This window comes from Coregonus clupeaformis, chromosome 2 (genome assembly GCF_020615455.1).
Source record: "Coregonus clupeaformis isolate EN_2021a chromosome 2, ASM2061545v1, whole genome shotgun sequence".
In the NCBI taxonomy this organism is placed as follows: domain Eukaryota; kingdom Metazoa; phylum Chordata; class Actinopteri; order Salmoniformes; family Salmonidae; genus Coregonus; species Coregonus clupeaformis.
Window position 1 is genome coordinate 33,872,431 of NC_059193.1, and position 15,318 is coordinate 33,887,748.

Here is a 15,318-nt window from a genome sequence, read left to right on the forward strand (position 1 = left end):
AGTATTATTAAGGGCCAATGTGATATGCTAAAGCATATTGTCAGCGAGTGTTGTTTCTTTGAATGGCACAAAAATCTGACCTCTCTTGTTTTGATGTTTTTGTTCGCAGGGTTTTGTTGAACAACGCTCTGACAAAGCTGGATGACATCTGCCTGGAAATGCCAAGACTAAACTGGCTGTAAGTTTGGAAGTCAGCAAATCAAAGAGCTTTGTTATCGGCATGATATGACTTTTAAATATGTTTTTGTGCACTTGTGTGTCTCCAGGGACATGGAGGGAAATCAAATTGAAAGTGTCGGAAACGTAACATTCTGGTCGTGCAACATGATGACTGTGCTGTAAGTGTGACTTAATTATTTTCAATCTTTAGAATAGATTTTGTTTTCCCCATTTTTGTTATTGTGTCCTTGGCTATAACCCATTCAAATGCCAAATATCTATTTGTTTCCACAAGGGATTCTAAATAGTGGACCCCAAAACAACAATCTTGTTTAATTGCTTTTAGAACCAACAAAGAAGATGAGGGGAATAAAGTGAGAAAATGTCTTTGTCTGTTTTATAATTCTTTCCTTAACTCTTTCTAGTGTCCTACAGAGTAACAGAATCAGTCACATACATGAACAGGCGTTCTCATTTCTACAGAAACTTGGGGAATTGTAAGTTGTTATGTTTTGTATGCCTCAGAAATACCCAGACACAGTGATACTGCACATCTTCACCTATTCCACTGACTTTTTGAAGAATTCAGATAATACCATATAATCAGTTCAGACTGCACTATAAATATACAACATGTTCCCAGGCCAAGAAGATGTTCATTATGATTTATATTTCATGAGTTTTGGTTAATTCTAACAATTATTCTGACATGCATTTCCACTGGTTTCCGGATTTGCAGAACAGGTGGTCATGTAAGCCATGTAAACCTTGTGTAAGTTTCATATATGTAATGGATAAATGTCTCCGTTCTGTACATTACCTTGGAAAAATGAACTCCACAAAGGGACTTGGCTCCGCCTCGTCCCGCTGCATTGCCCATTATTTCCAAGGTAATGTACAGAACGGAGGCGTTTATACTGCTTATACAACAGTTGCCAAAGAAAACAATACTAAAGCACTCATTTACCGGTATATATATAATAAAAAAGTACAGTGGGGAGAACAAGTATTTGATACACTGCCGATTTTGCAGGTTTTCCTACTTACAAAGCATGTAGAGGTCTGTAATTGTTATCATAGGTACACTTCAACTTTGAGAGACGGAATCTAAAACAAAAATCCAGAAAATCACATCATATGATTTTTAAGTAATTCATTTGCATTTTATTGCATGACATAAGTATTTGATACATCAGAAAAGCAGAACTTAATATTTGGTACAGAAACCTTTGTTTCAAATACAGAGATCATACGTTTTCTGTAGGTCTTGACCAGGTTTGCACACACTGCAGCAGGGATTTTGGCCCACTCCTCCATACAGACCTTCTCCAGATCCTTCAGGTTTCGGGGCTGTCGCTGGGCAATACGGACTTTCAGCTCCCTCCAAAGATGTTCTATTGGGTTCAGGTCTGGAGACTGGCTAGGCCACTCCAGGACCTTGAGATGCTTCTTACGGAGCCACTCCTTAGTTGCCCTGGCTGTGTGTTTCGGGTGGTTGTCATGCTGGAAGACCCAGCCACGACCCATCTTCAATGCTCTTACTGAGGGAAGGAGGTTGTTGGCCAAGATCTCGCGATACATGGCCCCATCCATCCTCCACTCAATACGGTGCAGTCATCCTGTCCCCTTTGCAGAAAAGCATCCCCAAAGAATGATGTAATGATGTTTCCACCTCCATGCTTCACGGTTGGGATGGTGTTCTTGGGGTTGTACTCATCCTTCTTCTTCCTCCGAACACGGCGAGTGGAGTTTAGACCAAAAAGCTCTATTTTTGTCTCATCAGACCACATGACCTTCTCCCATTCCTCCTCTGGATCATCCAGATGGTCATTGGCAAACTTCAGACGGGCCTGGACATGCGCTGGCTTGAGCAGGGGGACCTTGCGTGCGCTGCAGGATTTTAATCCATGACGGCGTAGTGTGTTACTAATGGTTTTCTTTGAGACTGTGGTCCCAGCTCTCTTCAGGTCATTGACCAGGTCCTGCCATATAGTTCTGGGCTGATCCCTCACCTTCCTCATGATCATTGATGCCCCACGAGGTGAGATCTTGCATGGAGCCCCAGACCGAGGGTGATTGACCGTCATCTTGAACTTCTTCCATTTTCTAATAATTGCGCCAACAGTTGTTGCCTTCTCACCAAGCTGCTTGCCTATTGTCCTGTAGCCCATCCCAGCCTTGTGCAGGTCTACAATTGTATCCCTGATGTCCTTACACAGCTCTCTGGTCTTGGCCATTGTGGAGAGGTTGGAGTCTGTTTGATTTTTGTTTTAGATTCCGTCTCTCACAGTTGAAGTGTACCTATGATAGAAATCCAGACCTCTACATGCTTTGTAAGTAGGAAAACCTGCAAAATCACTCCACAAATTTCTTGTTAACAAACTATAGTTTTGGCAAGTCGGTTAGGACATATACTTTGTGCATGACACAAGTAATCTTTCCAACAATTGTTTACAGACAGATTATGTCACTTATAATTCACTGTATCACAATTCCAGTGGGTCAGAAGTTTACATAGACTAAGTTGAATGTGCCTTTAAACAGCTTGGAAAATTCCAGAAAATGATGTCAAGTCTTTAGAAGCTTCTGATAGGCTAATTTACATCATTTGAGTCAATTGGAGGTGTACCTGTGGATGTATTTCAAGGCCTACCTTCAAACACAGTGCCTCTTTGCTTGACATCATGGGAAAATCAAAAGAAATCAGCCAAGACCTCAGAAAAATAATTGTAGACCTCCACAAGTCTGGATCATCCTTGGGAGCAATTCCAAACGCCTGAAGGTACCACTTTCATCTGTACAAACAATAGTAAGCAAGTATAAACATCATGGGACCATGCAGCCGTCATACCGCTCAAGAAGGACACGCTTTCTGACCCCTAGAGATGAATGTACTTTGGTGCGAAAAGTGCAAATCAATCCCAGAACAACAGCAAAGGACCTTGTGAAGATGCTGGAGGAAACAGGTACAAACGTATCTATATCCACAGTAAAACAAGTCCTATGTTGACATAACCTGAAAGGCTGCTCAGCAAGGAAGAAGCCACTGCTCCAAAACCACCATAAAAAAGCCAGACTACGGTTTGCAACTGCACATGGGGACAAAGATCGTACTTTTTGGAGAAATGTCCTCTGGTCTGATTAAACAAAAATAGAACTGTTCGGCCATAATGACCATTGTATGTTTGGAGAAAAAAGGGGGTAGCTTGCAAGCCGAAGAACACCATCCCAACCATGAAGCACGGGGGTGGCAGCATCATGCTGTGGGGGTGCTTTGCTGCTGGAGGGACTGGTGCACTTCACAAAATAGATGGCATCATGAGGAAGGAAAATGATGTGGATATATTGAAGCAACATCTCAAGACATCAGTCAGGAAGTTAAAGCTTGGTCGCAAATGGGTCTTCCAAATAGACAATGACCCCAAGCATACTTCCAAAGTTGTGGCAAAATGGCTTAAGGACAACAAAGTCAAGGTATTGGATTGGCCATCACAAAGCCCTGACCTCAATCCTATACAAAATCAGTGGGCAGAACTGAAAAAGCGTGTGCGAGCAAGGAGGCCTACAAACCTCACTCAGTTACACCTGCTCTGTCAGGAGGAATGGGCCAAAATTCACCCAACTTATTGTGGGAAGCTTGTGGAAGGCTACCCAAAACGTTTGACCCAAGTTAAACAACTTAAAGGCAATGCTACCAAATACTAATTGAGTGTATGTAAACTTCTGACCCACTGGGAATGTGATGAAATAAATAAAAGCTGAAATAAATCATTCTCTCTACTATTATTCTGACATTTCACATTCTTAAAATAAAGTGGTGATCCTAACTGACCTAAGACAGGACATTTTTTCTAGGATTAAATGTCAGGAATTGTGAAAAACTGAGTTTAAATGTATTTAGCTAAGGTGTATGTAAACTTCCGACTTCAACTGTATATGTTCCGTTGCCATGCTCGCTGGCAACGTTCTTATCCCTTGCTTGCTAGCTCGCCAACTAGCTATGGCTAACACAGTCACGACCCCTACAGCCAGAATAACAGCAAACTAGCTGCATATGTGTTTGTTTAAGCTGTTTTCTATTGACATTCATTTAGATACATCCATAACAATGAGCTGATAATGCCCGATTTTGCGTGGCATAGCTAGAAAGGTTTGCCTTCTCGTCAGGACACTCGACACTGTTCATTACGAGGAGATCGTACTGCATATCAAACACTAGGCTAGAAGCTAGCTAAATAGTTTGTTGCTAGCTGCCAATATGACAACTGAATAAAAAAATAAAAGTTGCTGAAAACAGCTGGTCAAACTAGAAACGTGGGAGGATTTGACAGCGTAACGCCACTTGCGTCATGACTGCAACAGTAAGGACCAGAGAAAGTCATGTTCATCACTCACCATTTTAGGTCATCAGATGCTCCAAAAATATATCTCTCTGCAAAAACAAATCAATGTTAGCTAGCTATGTTTTTCATCGTTGGACCTGCGTTTACAATGTATCCAATTTTGGTTTGTGCAGTTGTTGGTTTAGCTTTCTGTATCTTTGTAGCAAGTACGGTCTGCATGTGTAGGCGCATATTGCGTCATGATTCCAAGGTGTCCCAATATCTTTTCCAACTGTCCATTATCTGGTTTTAATGCCCATTCTAGAATGCACTTCTGGACAATCGGAAATGAGTATTCAACAATGCCGTGGTATAAATGGTTCTTATAGTTTGTTTCCAGTAAATAGCTTTGTCTACACAGAGATCTGTCCAGCAACAGACTCGTGGCAATCCCTCCCAATCTCTTTGTTCATCTGGGAGATTTACTACAACTGTGAGTCAGATCCACACTCTGCTATATGCACATTCTTTGAATATGTTATGCTATAGTTATCGTTGAATATTATGTCTTATAATTGATGCTGTTATTGGAGCTCTGATGTCAATACTTTTACATGTTTTTTAGGAACATCTCGTATAACCCTATCGTGGATCTCCAAGTTGACCACTTTGATAACTTGCATAAATTGAAATCATTGTAAGTAACCTTTATGTTTGTTTTACTGCTCACTTTGTGCATGAATGTTACACTTGAGAGGGAAAAGAATCAGTAGGGTAGCACTTTATAATAACACCTTGTAATAAGGCATTTATAATGGTTTAGTAAATAGTTTGTTTATCATTTATGAATCATTACACCCACGTGTTAATGTTAGTAAGCTAGTTATTCACACATTGATAAAAAAAAAAAACATTCAATCAAAACCGTAACTTTCTAACATTCAATCAAACCGTAACTGAATGCCTTGATGCCTGTCTGCCTGCTTTACATAGCAAGCCATGGCAACGTGACTCACTGTCTGTAAGAGCGATCCATTTTTCTGAACGGGGTGGTGTAGCTAATAAACTGGCCGGTGAGTGTATACTTCCATATTTTAAAATAAACTGGTACCATGTTACCTTCAGATGAGGCTTGTGAGGCTTGTGGGCATCTTAGAGCAAAACAACCAACATGTTCTTGTTCGTGAGTCTCCTCTTTCCATGGAGGTACCATAGCTTAAACGTTCATGTTTCTTAATTATTATGCTAATTCGGTGTCCATGCTGAGATACTTTTGAATTACCAGTGTAATTTCTCACATTGGTAGACATTCCAGCAGTACCTGATGCTCTTTAAGGTCTCAAAATGGTAAAAGAATAAGCACACAACACAGGATGTTTAAGGAAATATTTATTAACATTTTATTCACAAAAACTGTTGTAAAACAACTGTTGCAAGGACGTAAGGAAGAGTTGCAATTATTTTTTTAAATTTTTTTTATTTAACCTTTATTTAACTAGGCAAGTCAGTTAAGAACAAATTCTTATTTGTGAATGTCTAATGTCAACCTCGCAAATGCAAACTAATCATAAAACAGGGAGATGTACCCTCACACACAACATTAGGCTGGACCGGCCAGTTTTTCTCTAGTAGATTTTTATTCCTTCATTACTACTGATATGTGATTCAGGTATAAATATGTTACATGTATAACCTTTAAATGTTTCCAGTGCGTCAGTGTTTTAACCATTTAACTATTTTCACACTTTGCTTTGTTTGGCGGCATTTTTACTGGGCCTTTAATAATATTTGAAGGTAGTAACTCTTGGCTAGTTCAGCAAAATAATGTATTTAGATACACTATATATACAAAAGTATGTGGACTTCGGCCCTGCTAGTGCTGCCCCGGTCAACTGTAAGTGCTGTTATTGTGAAGTGGAAACGTCTAGGTCAACAACGGCTCAGCCGTTAAGTTGTACGCCACACAAGCTCACAGAATGGGACCGCAGAGTGCTGAAGCGCGTAAAAATCGTCTGTCCTCGGTTGCAATACTCACTACCTAGTTCCAAACTGCCCCTGGAAGCAACGTCAGCACAAGAACTGTTCGTTGGGAGCTTCATGAAATGGGTTTCCATGGCTGAGCAGCCGCACACAAGCCTAAGATCACCATGCGCAATGCCAAGCGTTGGCTGGAGTGGTGTAAAGCTCACTGCCATTGGACTCTAGAGCAGTGGAAACGCGTTCTCTGGAGTAATGAATCATGCTTCACCATCTGGCAGTCCGACGGACGAATCTGGTTTTGGTGGATGCCAGGAGAATGCTACCTTCCCGAATGCATAGTGCTAACTGTAAAGTTTGGTGAAGGAGGAATAATGGTCTGGGGCTGTTTTTCATGGTTCGGGCTCGGCCCCTTAGTTCCATTGAAGGGAACTTTGTGGGAACAGTTTGGGGAAGGCCCTTTCCTGTTTCAGCATGACAATGCCCACGTGCACAAAGCGAGGTCCATACAGAAATGGTTTGTCGAGATCGGTGTGGAAGAACATGACTGGCCTGCACAGAGCCCTGACCTCAACCCCATCGAACACCTTTGGGATGAATTGGAACGCAGACTGCGAGCCAGGCCTAATCGCCCAACATCAGTGCCCGTCCTCCCTAATGCTCTTGTGGCTGAATGGAAGCAAGTCACCGCAGCAATGTTCCAACATCTAGTGGAAAGCCTTCCCAGAAGAGTGGAGGCAGTTATAGCAGTAAAGGGGGGACCAACTCCATATTAATGCCCATGATTTTGGAATTAGATGTTCGACGAGCAGGTGTCCACATACTTTTGGTGATTCAGTGTATTTGTTTCCTTACCTCGTAAGCAGTCTATGGACTGCTCTAAACCATGAAACACACTGAGAATCTGACTGCCGATAAGTACTCATTACAGTAGGAGGCCGTTCCTTCTCTTGCTAGAACAAAAGACGTACCTGCTGCATACCTGACGAACCTGCCATTTCTACTTGTAGAATCGCAATGCTCCTCAGTGGCCAACAACTTGACTTAAAGCCAATCAGAGGTCATGAACCTCCAAGTGGGAGAGCTGACAGGAGTGACAACAAAAAGGAAAAAATATGTTGTGCAAGCTAGCGAATAAAAAAATTAATATATATATATATAATTTTTTATTCGCTAGCTTGCACAACATCTTATTTATATACAGCGGGGAGAACAAGTATTTGATACACTGCCGATTTTGCAGGTTTTCCTACTTACAAAGCATGTAGAGGTCTGTAATTTTTATCATAGGTACACTTCAACTGTGAGAGACGGAATCTAAAACAAAAATCCAGAAAATCACATTGTATGATTTTTAAGTAATTAATTTGCATTTTATTGCATGACATAAGTATTTGATCACCTACCAACCAGTAAGAATTCCGTCTCTCACAGACCTGTTAGTTTTTCTTTAAGAAGCCCTCCTGTTCTCCACTCATTACCTGTATTAACTGCACCTGTTTGAACTAGTTACCTGTATAAAAGACACCTGTCCACACACTCAATCAAACAGACTCCAACCTCTCCACAATGGCCAAGACCAGAGAGCTGTGTAAGGACATCAGGGATAAAATTGTAGACCTGCACAAGGCTGGGATGGGCTACAGGACAATAGGCAAGCAGCTTGGTGAGAAGGCAACAACTGTTGGCGCAATTATTAGAAAATAGAAGAAGTTCAAGATGACGGTCAATCACCCTCGGTCTGGGGCTCCATGCAAGATCTCACCTCGTGGGGCATCAATGATCATGAGGAAGGTGAGGGATCAGCCCAGAACTACACAGCAGGACCTGGTCAATGACCTGAAGAGAGCTGGGACCACAGTCTCAAAGAAAACCATTAGTAACACACTACGCCGTCATGGATTAAAATCCTGCAGGGCACGCAAGGTCCCCCTGCTCAAGCCAGCACATGTCCAGGCCCGTCTGAAGTTTGCCAATGACCATCTGGATGATCCAGAGGAGGAATGGGAGAAGGTCATGTGGTCTGATGAGACAAAAATAGAGCTTTTTGGTCTAAACTCCACTCGCCGAGTTTGGAGGAAGAAGAAGGATGAGTACAACCCCAAGAACACCATCCCAACCGTGAAGCATGGATGTGGAAACATCATTCTTTGGGGATGCTTTTCTGCAAAGGGGACAGGACGACTGCACCGTATAGAGGGGAGGATGGATGGGGCCATGTATCGCGAGATCTTGGCCAACAACCACCTTCCCTCAGTAAGAGCATTGAAGATGGGTCGTGGCTGGGTCTTCCAGCATGACAACCACCCGAAACACACAGCCAGGGCAACTAAGGAGTGGCTCCGTAAGAAGCATCTCAAGGTCCTGGAGTGGCCTAGCCAGTCTCCAGACCTGAACCCAATAGAACATCTTTGGAGGGAGCTGAAAGTCCGTATTGCCCAGCGACAGCCCCGAAACCTGAAGGATCTGGAGAAGGTCTGTATGGAGGAGTGGGCCAAAATCCCTGCTGCAGTGTGTGCAAACCTGGTCAAGACCTACAGGAAACGTATGATCTCTGTAATTGCAAACAAAGGTTTCTGTACCAAATTTTAAAGTTCTGCTTTTCTGATGTATCAAATACTTATGTCATGCAATAAAATGCAAATTAATTACTTAAAAATCATACAATGTGATTTTCTGGATTCCGTCTCTCACAGTTGAAGTGTACCTATGATAAAAATTACAGACCTCTACATGCTTTGTAAGTAGGAAAACCTGCAAAATCGGCAGTGTATCAAATACTTGTTCTCCCCACTGTATATATGGGCTGGCACTGGCAGTATGGGATTATGGAGAGTTAATTAAATTGTTCCTTTGTCATCTTGCTAGCTAGTTATCTAGCTGTGGCCATCTGGCTAGTATCAACAAGGGCTTTCTACAACAATAGCAAATTAGCACAGCTAGCTAGTTAGCCAACATTGGATACCTAACAAAGCAAAATACACAGGGACTAGCATTGCCAAACTAAGCATAAGAATGCAACTCTACTAATGTTAGCACTTCACTCAGCATAGTCACACATCATACTATTACAACAGTGTGGCTGTTTTGGAATAAAATGCTCAATATATTTTCTTAAAACCTTTTACTACATTGGGCTAAATCAGGGTCACACAGAGTGTTTCTTGTCTTAAACAAATCTACTTTGAAACAAAAGTATGGTTATGGGCTTAAAAAAAGAAGACACCTTTACCATGTCAGATATAGAGTTGAAATATTGTTCAATTTTGTGTTTGCATCCCAATATTACACTTTATATACAGTACCAGTCAAAAGTTTGGACACACCTACTCATTCCAGGGTTTTTCTTTACTTTTACTATTTTCTACATTGTAGAATAATAGTGAAGACATCAAAACTATGAAATAACACATATGGAATCATGTAGTAACCAAAAAAAAAGTGTTAAACAAATCAAAATATATTTTATATTCGTCAAAGTAGCCACCCTTTGCCTTGATGACAGCTTTGCACACATATATTTGGATTTGTTTAACACGTTTTTGGTTACTACATGATTCCATATGTGTGATTTCATAGTTTTGATGTCTTCACTATTATTCTGCAATGTAGAAAATAGTAAAAAATAAAGAAATACCCTTGAATGAGTAGGTGTGTCCAAATTTTTGACTGGTACTGTACATCACAGAAGACTGAAATATAACAAAATCTTTTGACATAGAAACACTGGATGTTCTGTGTTTTCTTTTAAATTCTAATAACACTCCCTCAACCCATGAGGCCACTAGAGGTTGCTTTGGTCATTCGACTGCAAGAAAGGGGTACACATCCTCTGTATTGTATGCTTATTGTTTAACCATTAATATGTTCTAGGGTCCATTTTGCGACATTAATGAGCATTAGGTACTGCTGGAATGTCTACCAATGGCATATCCATCTTTTTGTGAGAAATTTAACTGGTCACTTGAAACAAAGTATAAATAGCCCTCACTTTAGATGAGACCATGCAAACATACTTTACTAATGATTGGTAAATGGTTTAAGGACCTATATTAAACATCTTATGAATCATTATTACATAGCCTACTTTAAAAAGTTTTTATAAATGTGTGAATAACTAGCTACCTAACATGAACAAATGTGGGAGTAATGATTAATAAATGATTAACTATTTACTAATCCATTATTAATGCTTGATTATGTGGAGTTATTATAAAGTGCTACCCATCAGTAGTAATACCATGTTTAAAATATATATATAGTTCTAGTAAATATGCAAGGGGCCATTTAAATTAAATGTACATAATAATAAAAAATTAACAATTAGGCAAGCATGAGAGATTGATAAAGGGAAGTTGTGTAGAGGTAGTACATCTTCTCTATACATCCCTTTCTGTGGCCCTTTCAGACTAACTAGAAATCCATGATCTACTCCATGCAATTTCACATACAATCATAGCTTGCATCATCCCCAGAACAAAGGCACGTGACCTTCCAATGTGCACCCTTTTATAATACAAGACAATTATGTGGCTACATAACATGCAGTGTTTTATGTGTTATCCTATTGGAACAGAGTGCACTTACTGGCCCATACATGAGGAATTCCCTTATTCACACATATCAGGAAAGACAACAAATAGCATTTTAGGTCAAACATCAAAGCTTCCCCCACCAAACAAATGTGTAAAAGACCAACAATTTTGGGGAAAGAATGTTGCAAAGAGGGTCTCTGAAATTCAAATATTTTGTTTTTCTATGTGAGCTCCTAAGGGGAACAACTTTTGTTTGTGTTTTTTAGGAGCATAGAGGGAATCGAGATTGGGAACATACAACGAAGGATGTTTGAACCACTCAAACAATTGACCCACATGTATGTACTTTGTTCATTTTGTTTTATCATAACGTTTTTGGAAATTAAATTGAAGACCAATCCGAAATTACACTATGAACAAAATCATTTTTATCTGGCAAAAAGATTGAGTTTAATGCTTTCGTAAGTTATTTAAAAAGCATTTGCACCTCTTAATTCTTATCCCTCATCCAATATTTACTTTAACTTTTGCTCTTCCTTTTATCTTTCAAACCATTGCAGTTGCAAACTTTTCCACCACTATTGTAAAAGTGTCCTAGTCAATCTGGCCCCAGGTCCTTATCTGAAGCTTCAAGATGTTCACTCCCAACGGTGTGATCCTGTCAGGCGACGTGTATGCGGTTAGCGAAGTCAAATGCAGGACACAGAGCGGCTGGCAACGTTCTTTACTGAACACAGTAAAATAAACGTACAAAAACAACAAACCTCCAAACAGGGAGGAAAACACAAAGACCCGTACATACAAGAAACTGCCGGAATGACAAACGAACAATAACACACAAAATAACCAATGAGAGAGAGGGGGTAATATAGGGAATACAATCCAACATAATGGGAAACAGGTGTAAACAATAAAGACCAAACAAGACAAACACCGAAACATCGATCGGCAGCAGCTAGTACTCCGGGGACGACGAACGCCGAAGCCTGCCCGAGCAAGGAGGAGCAGCCTCGGCTGAATCCGTGACAGCCAGGAGGACGCGGAGCAGGGCGAGTCGGATGACTCCGGTGGAAATCCCTCAACAGGGACGGATCTAGGATGTCCCTCCTAGGGACCCAGCACCGTTCCTCCGGACCGTACCCCTCCCACTCCACGAGATACTGCAGACCCCCCATCCGACGCCTCGAATCCACGATGGAACGGACTGAGTACGCCGGAGCCCCCTCGATGTCTAGTGGGGGCGGAGGAGCCTCTCGTATCTCATTCTCCTGGAGTGGACCAGCTACCACCGGCCTGAGGAGAGACACATGGAACGAGTGGTTAATGCGGTAATTAATGGGCAGTTGTAACCTATAACATACCTCGTTCATTCTCCTCAGGACTTTAAATGGCCCCACAAACCGAGGGGCAGGTTTCGGGTCGAGAGCCAGACCCGATCTCCCGGTGCATAAACCGGAGCCTCACTTTTGCCATCTAATAGCCCGCTGCAGATGGACATGCGCAGCGTTCCATGTTTCCTCCGAGCGCCGAAACCACTCATCCACCGCAGGGGCTTCGATCTGGCTCTGATGCCAGGGTGCCAGGACCGGCTGATAACCCAGCACACACTGAAAAGGCGTAAGATTAGTGGAGGAGTGGCGGAGTGAGTTTTGGGCTATCTCTGCCCAGGGGATATACCCCGACCACTCCTCCTGCCGGTCCTGGCAATAGGACCTCAGAAACCTACCCACATCCTGGTTTACTCTCTACACCTGCCCATTACTCTCAGGGTGAAAACCCGAGGTAAGGCTAATCGAGACCCCCAGACGTTCCATAAACGCCCTCCAGACTCTAGAGGTGAACTGGGGACCCCGATCAGACACTATATCCTCAGGCACCCCGTAGTGCCGGAAGACGTGAGTAAACAGGGCGTCAGCCGTTTGTAGGGCTGTAGGAAGACCTGGCATAGGAATGAGACGGCAGGCCTTAGAAAACCGATCCACAACGACCAAGATCGTGGTATTCCCCTGGGAGGGGGGAAGGTCCGTGACAAAATTCACCGATAGGTGAGACCACAGCCGTTGTGGAACGGGTAAGGGTTGTTACTTCACTCTGGGCAGGTGTCTAGGCGCCTTACACTGGGCGCACGCCGAGCAGGAAGAAACGTAAACCCTCACGTCCCTAGCTAAGGTGGGCCACCAGTACTTCCCACTAAGGCAGTGCACTGTCCGACCAATACCAGGATGACCAGAGGAGGGTGACGTGTGAGCCCAATATATCAGTCGATCACGAACCTCGAGCGGCACGTACCTCCGTCCCTCTGGACACTCTGGGGGAGTAGGGTCGGCACGTAACACCCGCTCGTTGTCCGCATCGACCTCCCACACCACCGGTGCCACCAGACAATACTCTGGAAGTATGGGAGTGGGCTCAATGGACCTCTCCTCTGCGTCATAACGTCGGGACAGGGCGTCTGCCTTAGCGTTCTGTGACCCTGGTATATAAGTGAGCTTAAATACAAACCGGGTAAGAAACATGGCCCACCTAGCCTGACGAGGGTTCAGTCTCCTCGCTGCCCGGATGTATTCCAGGTTACGATGGTCAGTCAGAATGAGAAAAGGGTGTCTAGCCCACTCAAGCCAATGCCTCCACACCTTCAGGGCTTGGACCACCGCTAGCAGCTCCCTGTCCCCCACGTCATAATTGCGTTCCGCCGGACTGAGCTTCTTAGAATAGAAAGCACAGGGGCGGAGTTTTGGAGGCGTGCCCGAGCGCTGAGACAGTATAGCACCGATCCCCGCCTCGGAAGCATCCACCTCAACTTGGAACGCCAAAGAGGGATCCGGATGTGCCAGCACCGGAGCCGAGGTGAACAGGTCCTTCAGATGTCTAAACGCCCTGTCCGCCTCAGCCGACCACTGCAAACGCACCGGGCCCCCCCTTAGCAGGGAGGTGATGGGAGCTGCTACCTGTCCAAAACCCCGGATAAACCTCCGGTAGTAATTGGCAAAACCCAAAAACCGCTGCACCTCCTTCACCGTGGTGGGAGTCTGCCAATTACGCACGGCTGAAACGCGGTCAATCTCCATCTCCACCCCTGACGCGGACAACCAATGTCCCAGGAAGGAGATGGACTCCTGGAAGAACAGACATTTCTCCGCCTTCACATACAGGTCATGCTCCAACAGTCTACCCAGCATCCGACGCACCAGGAACACATGCTCGGCTCGTGTAGCGGAGAATATTAGAATGTCATCAATATACACCACTACACCCTGTCCATGCAAATCCCGGAAAATCTTGTCCACAAATGATTGGAAGACTGAAGGAGCATTCATTAAACTGTATGGCATGATGAGGTACTCATAGTGACCCGAGGTGGTACTGAACGCTGTCTTCCACTCTGGGGGGGATGATCGAACACTGCCCTGAAGCGGCGGGTGAACTCTGCATAGTTGACTGTAGCGGCGTCTATTCCCCCCCACTCGGCGTTGGCCCACTCCAGTGCCTTGCCGGACAGACAGGAGATGAGGGCGGACACGCTCTCGTATCCCGAGGGCACCGGGTGGATGGTTGCCAGGTAGAGTTCCACTTGGAGCAGGAAACCCTGACACCCGGCCGCGGTGCCATCATAAGCCCTCGGGAGCGAGAGCCGAATCCCACTGGACTCCGGAGGTGAGGCGATGGGTATAGTTGATGGTGGTGGTATCCTCGGAGGAGGTGTGGGCAAACCTCCTCTTTCCCATCGCTCCAAGGTGTTCATCACCCCTTCCATGGCGGTGCCAAGAGCCTGGATCATGGCCGCTTGTTGTGTTACACGCTCCTCCAGTGATCCATCTGGCACCGCCACTCCTGCTGACATGTCTTGGTGTGTTATTCTGTCAGGCGACGTGTATGCGGTTAGCGAAGTCAAATGCAGGACACAGAGCGGCTGGCAACGTTCTTTACTGAACACAGTAAAATAAACGTACAAAAACAACAAACCTCCAAACAGGGAGGAAAACACAAAGACCCGTACATACAAGAAACTGCCGGAATGACAAACGAACAATAACACACAAAATAACCAATGAGAGACAGAGGGTAATATAGGGAATACAATCCAACATAATGGGAAACAGGTGTAAACAATAAAGACCAAACAAGACAAACACCGAAACATCGATCGGTAGCAGCTAGTACTCCAGGGACGACGAATGCCGAAGCCTGCCCGAGCAAGGAGGAGGAGCAGCCTCGGCTGAATCCGTGACAGATCCCAAGCTGTGCGTTACATAATTGACATGCCTGTGAGTAAGGTCATCCCAAAACACTGTTGGTCCAGGATGAGATTAATTGAAAAACCAATC

General features: G+C 43.8%; 1 protein-coding gene across 1 annotated transcript in view; it reads left to right on the forward strand.

Moving 5' to 3' along the window:
• LOC121537320 (relaxin receptor 1-like) overlaps positions 1-15,318 on the forward strand; it is a 101,389-nt gene that overhangs the window by 73,788 nt on the left and 12,283 nt on the right. Inside the window, exons 8-13 of the mRNA XM_041844978.2 lie at positions 110-178; positions 267-338; positions 585-656; positions 4,903-4,974; positions 5,107-5,178; positions 11,260-11,331. Of these exons, the coding sequence (XP_041700912.2) occupies positions 110-178; positions 267-338; positions 585-656; positions 4,903-4,974; positions 5,107-5,178; positions 11,260-11,331 (429 nt within the window). The remainder of the gene's footprint in view (positions 1-109; positions 179-266; positions 339-584; positions 657-4,902; positions 4,975-5,106; positions 5,179-11,259; positions 11,332-15,318) is intronic.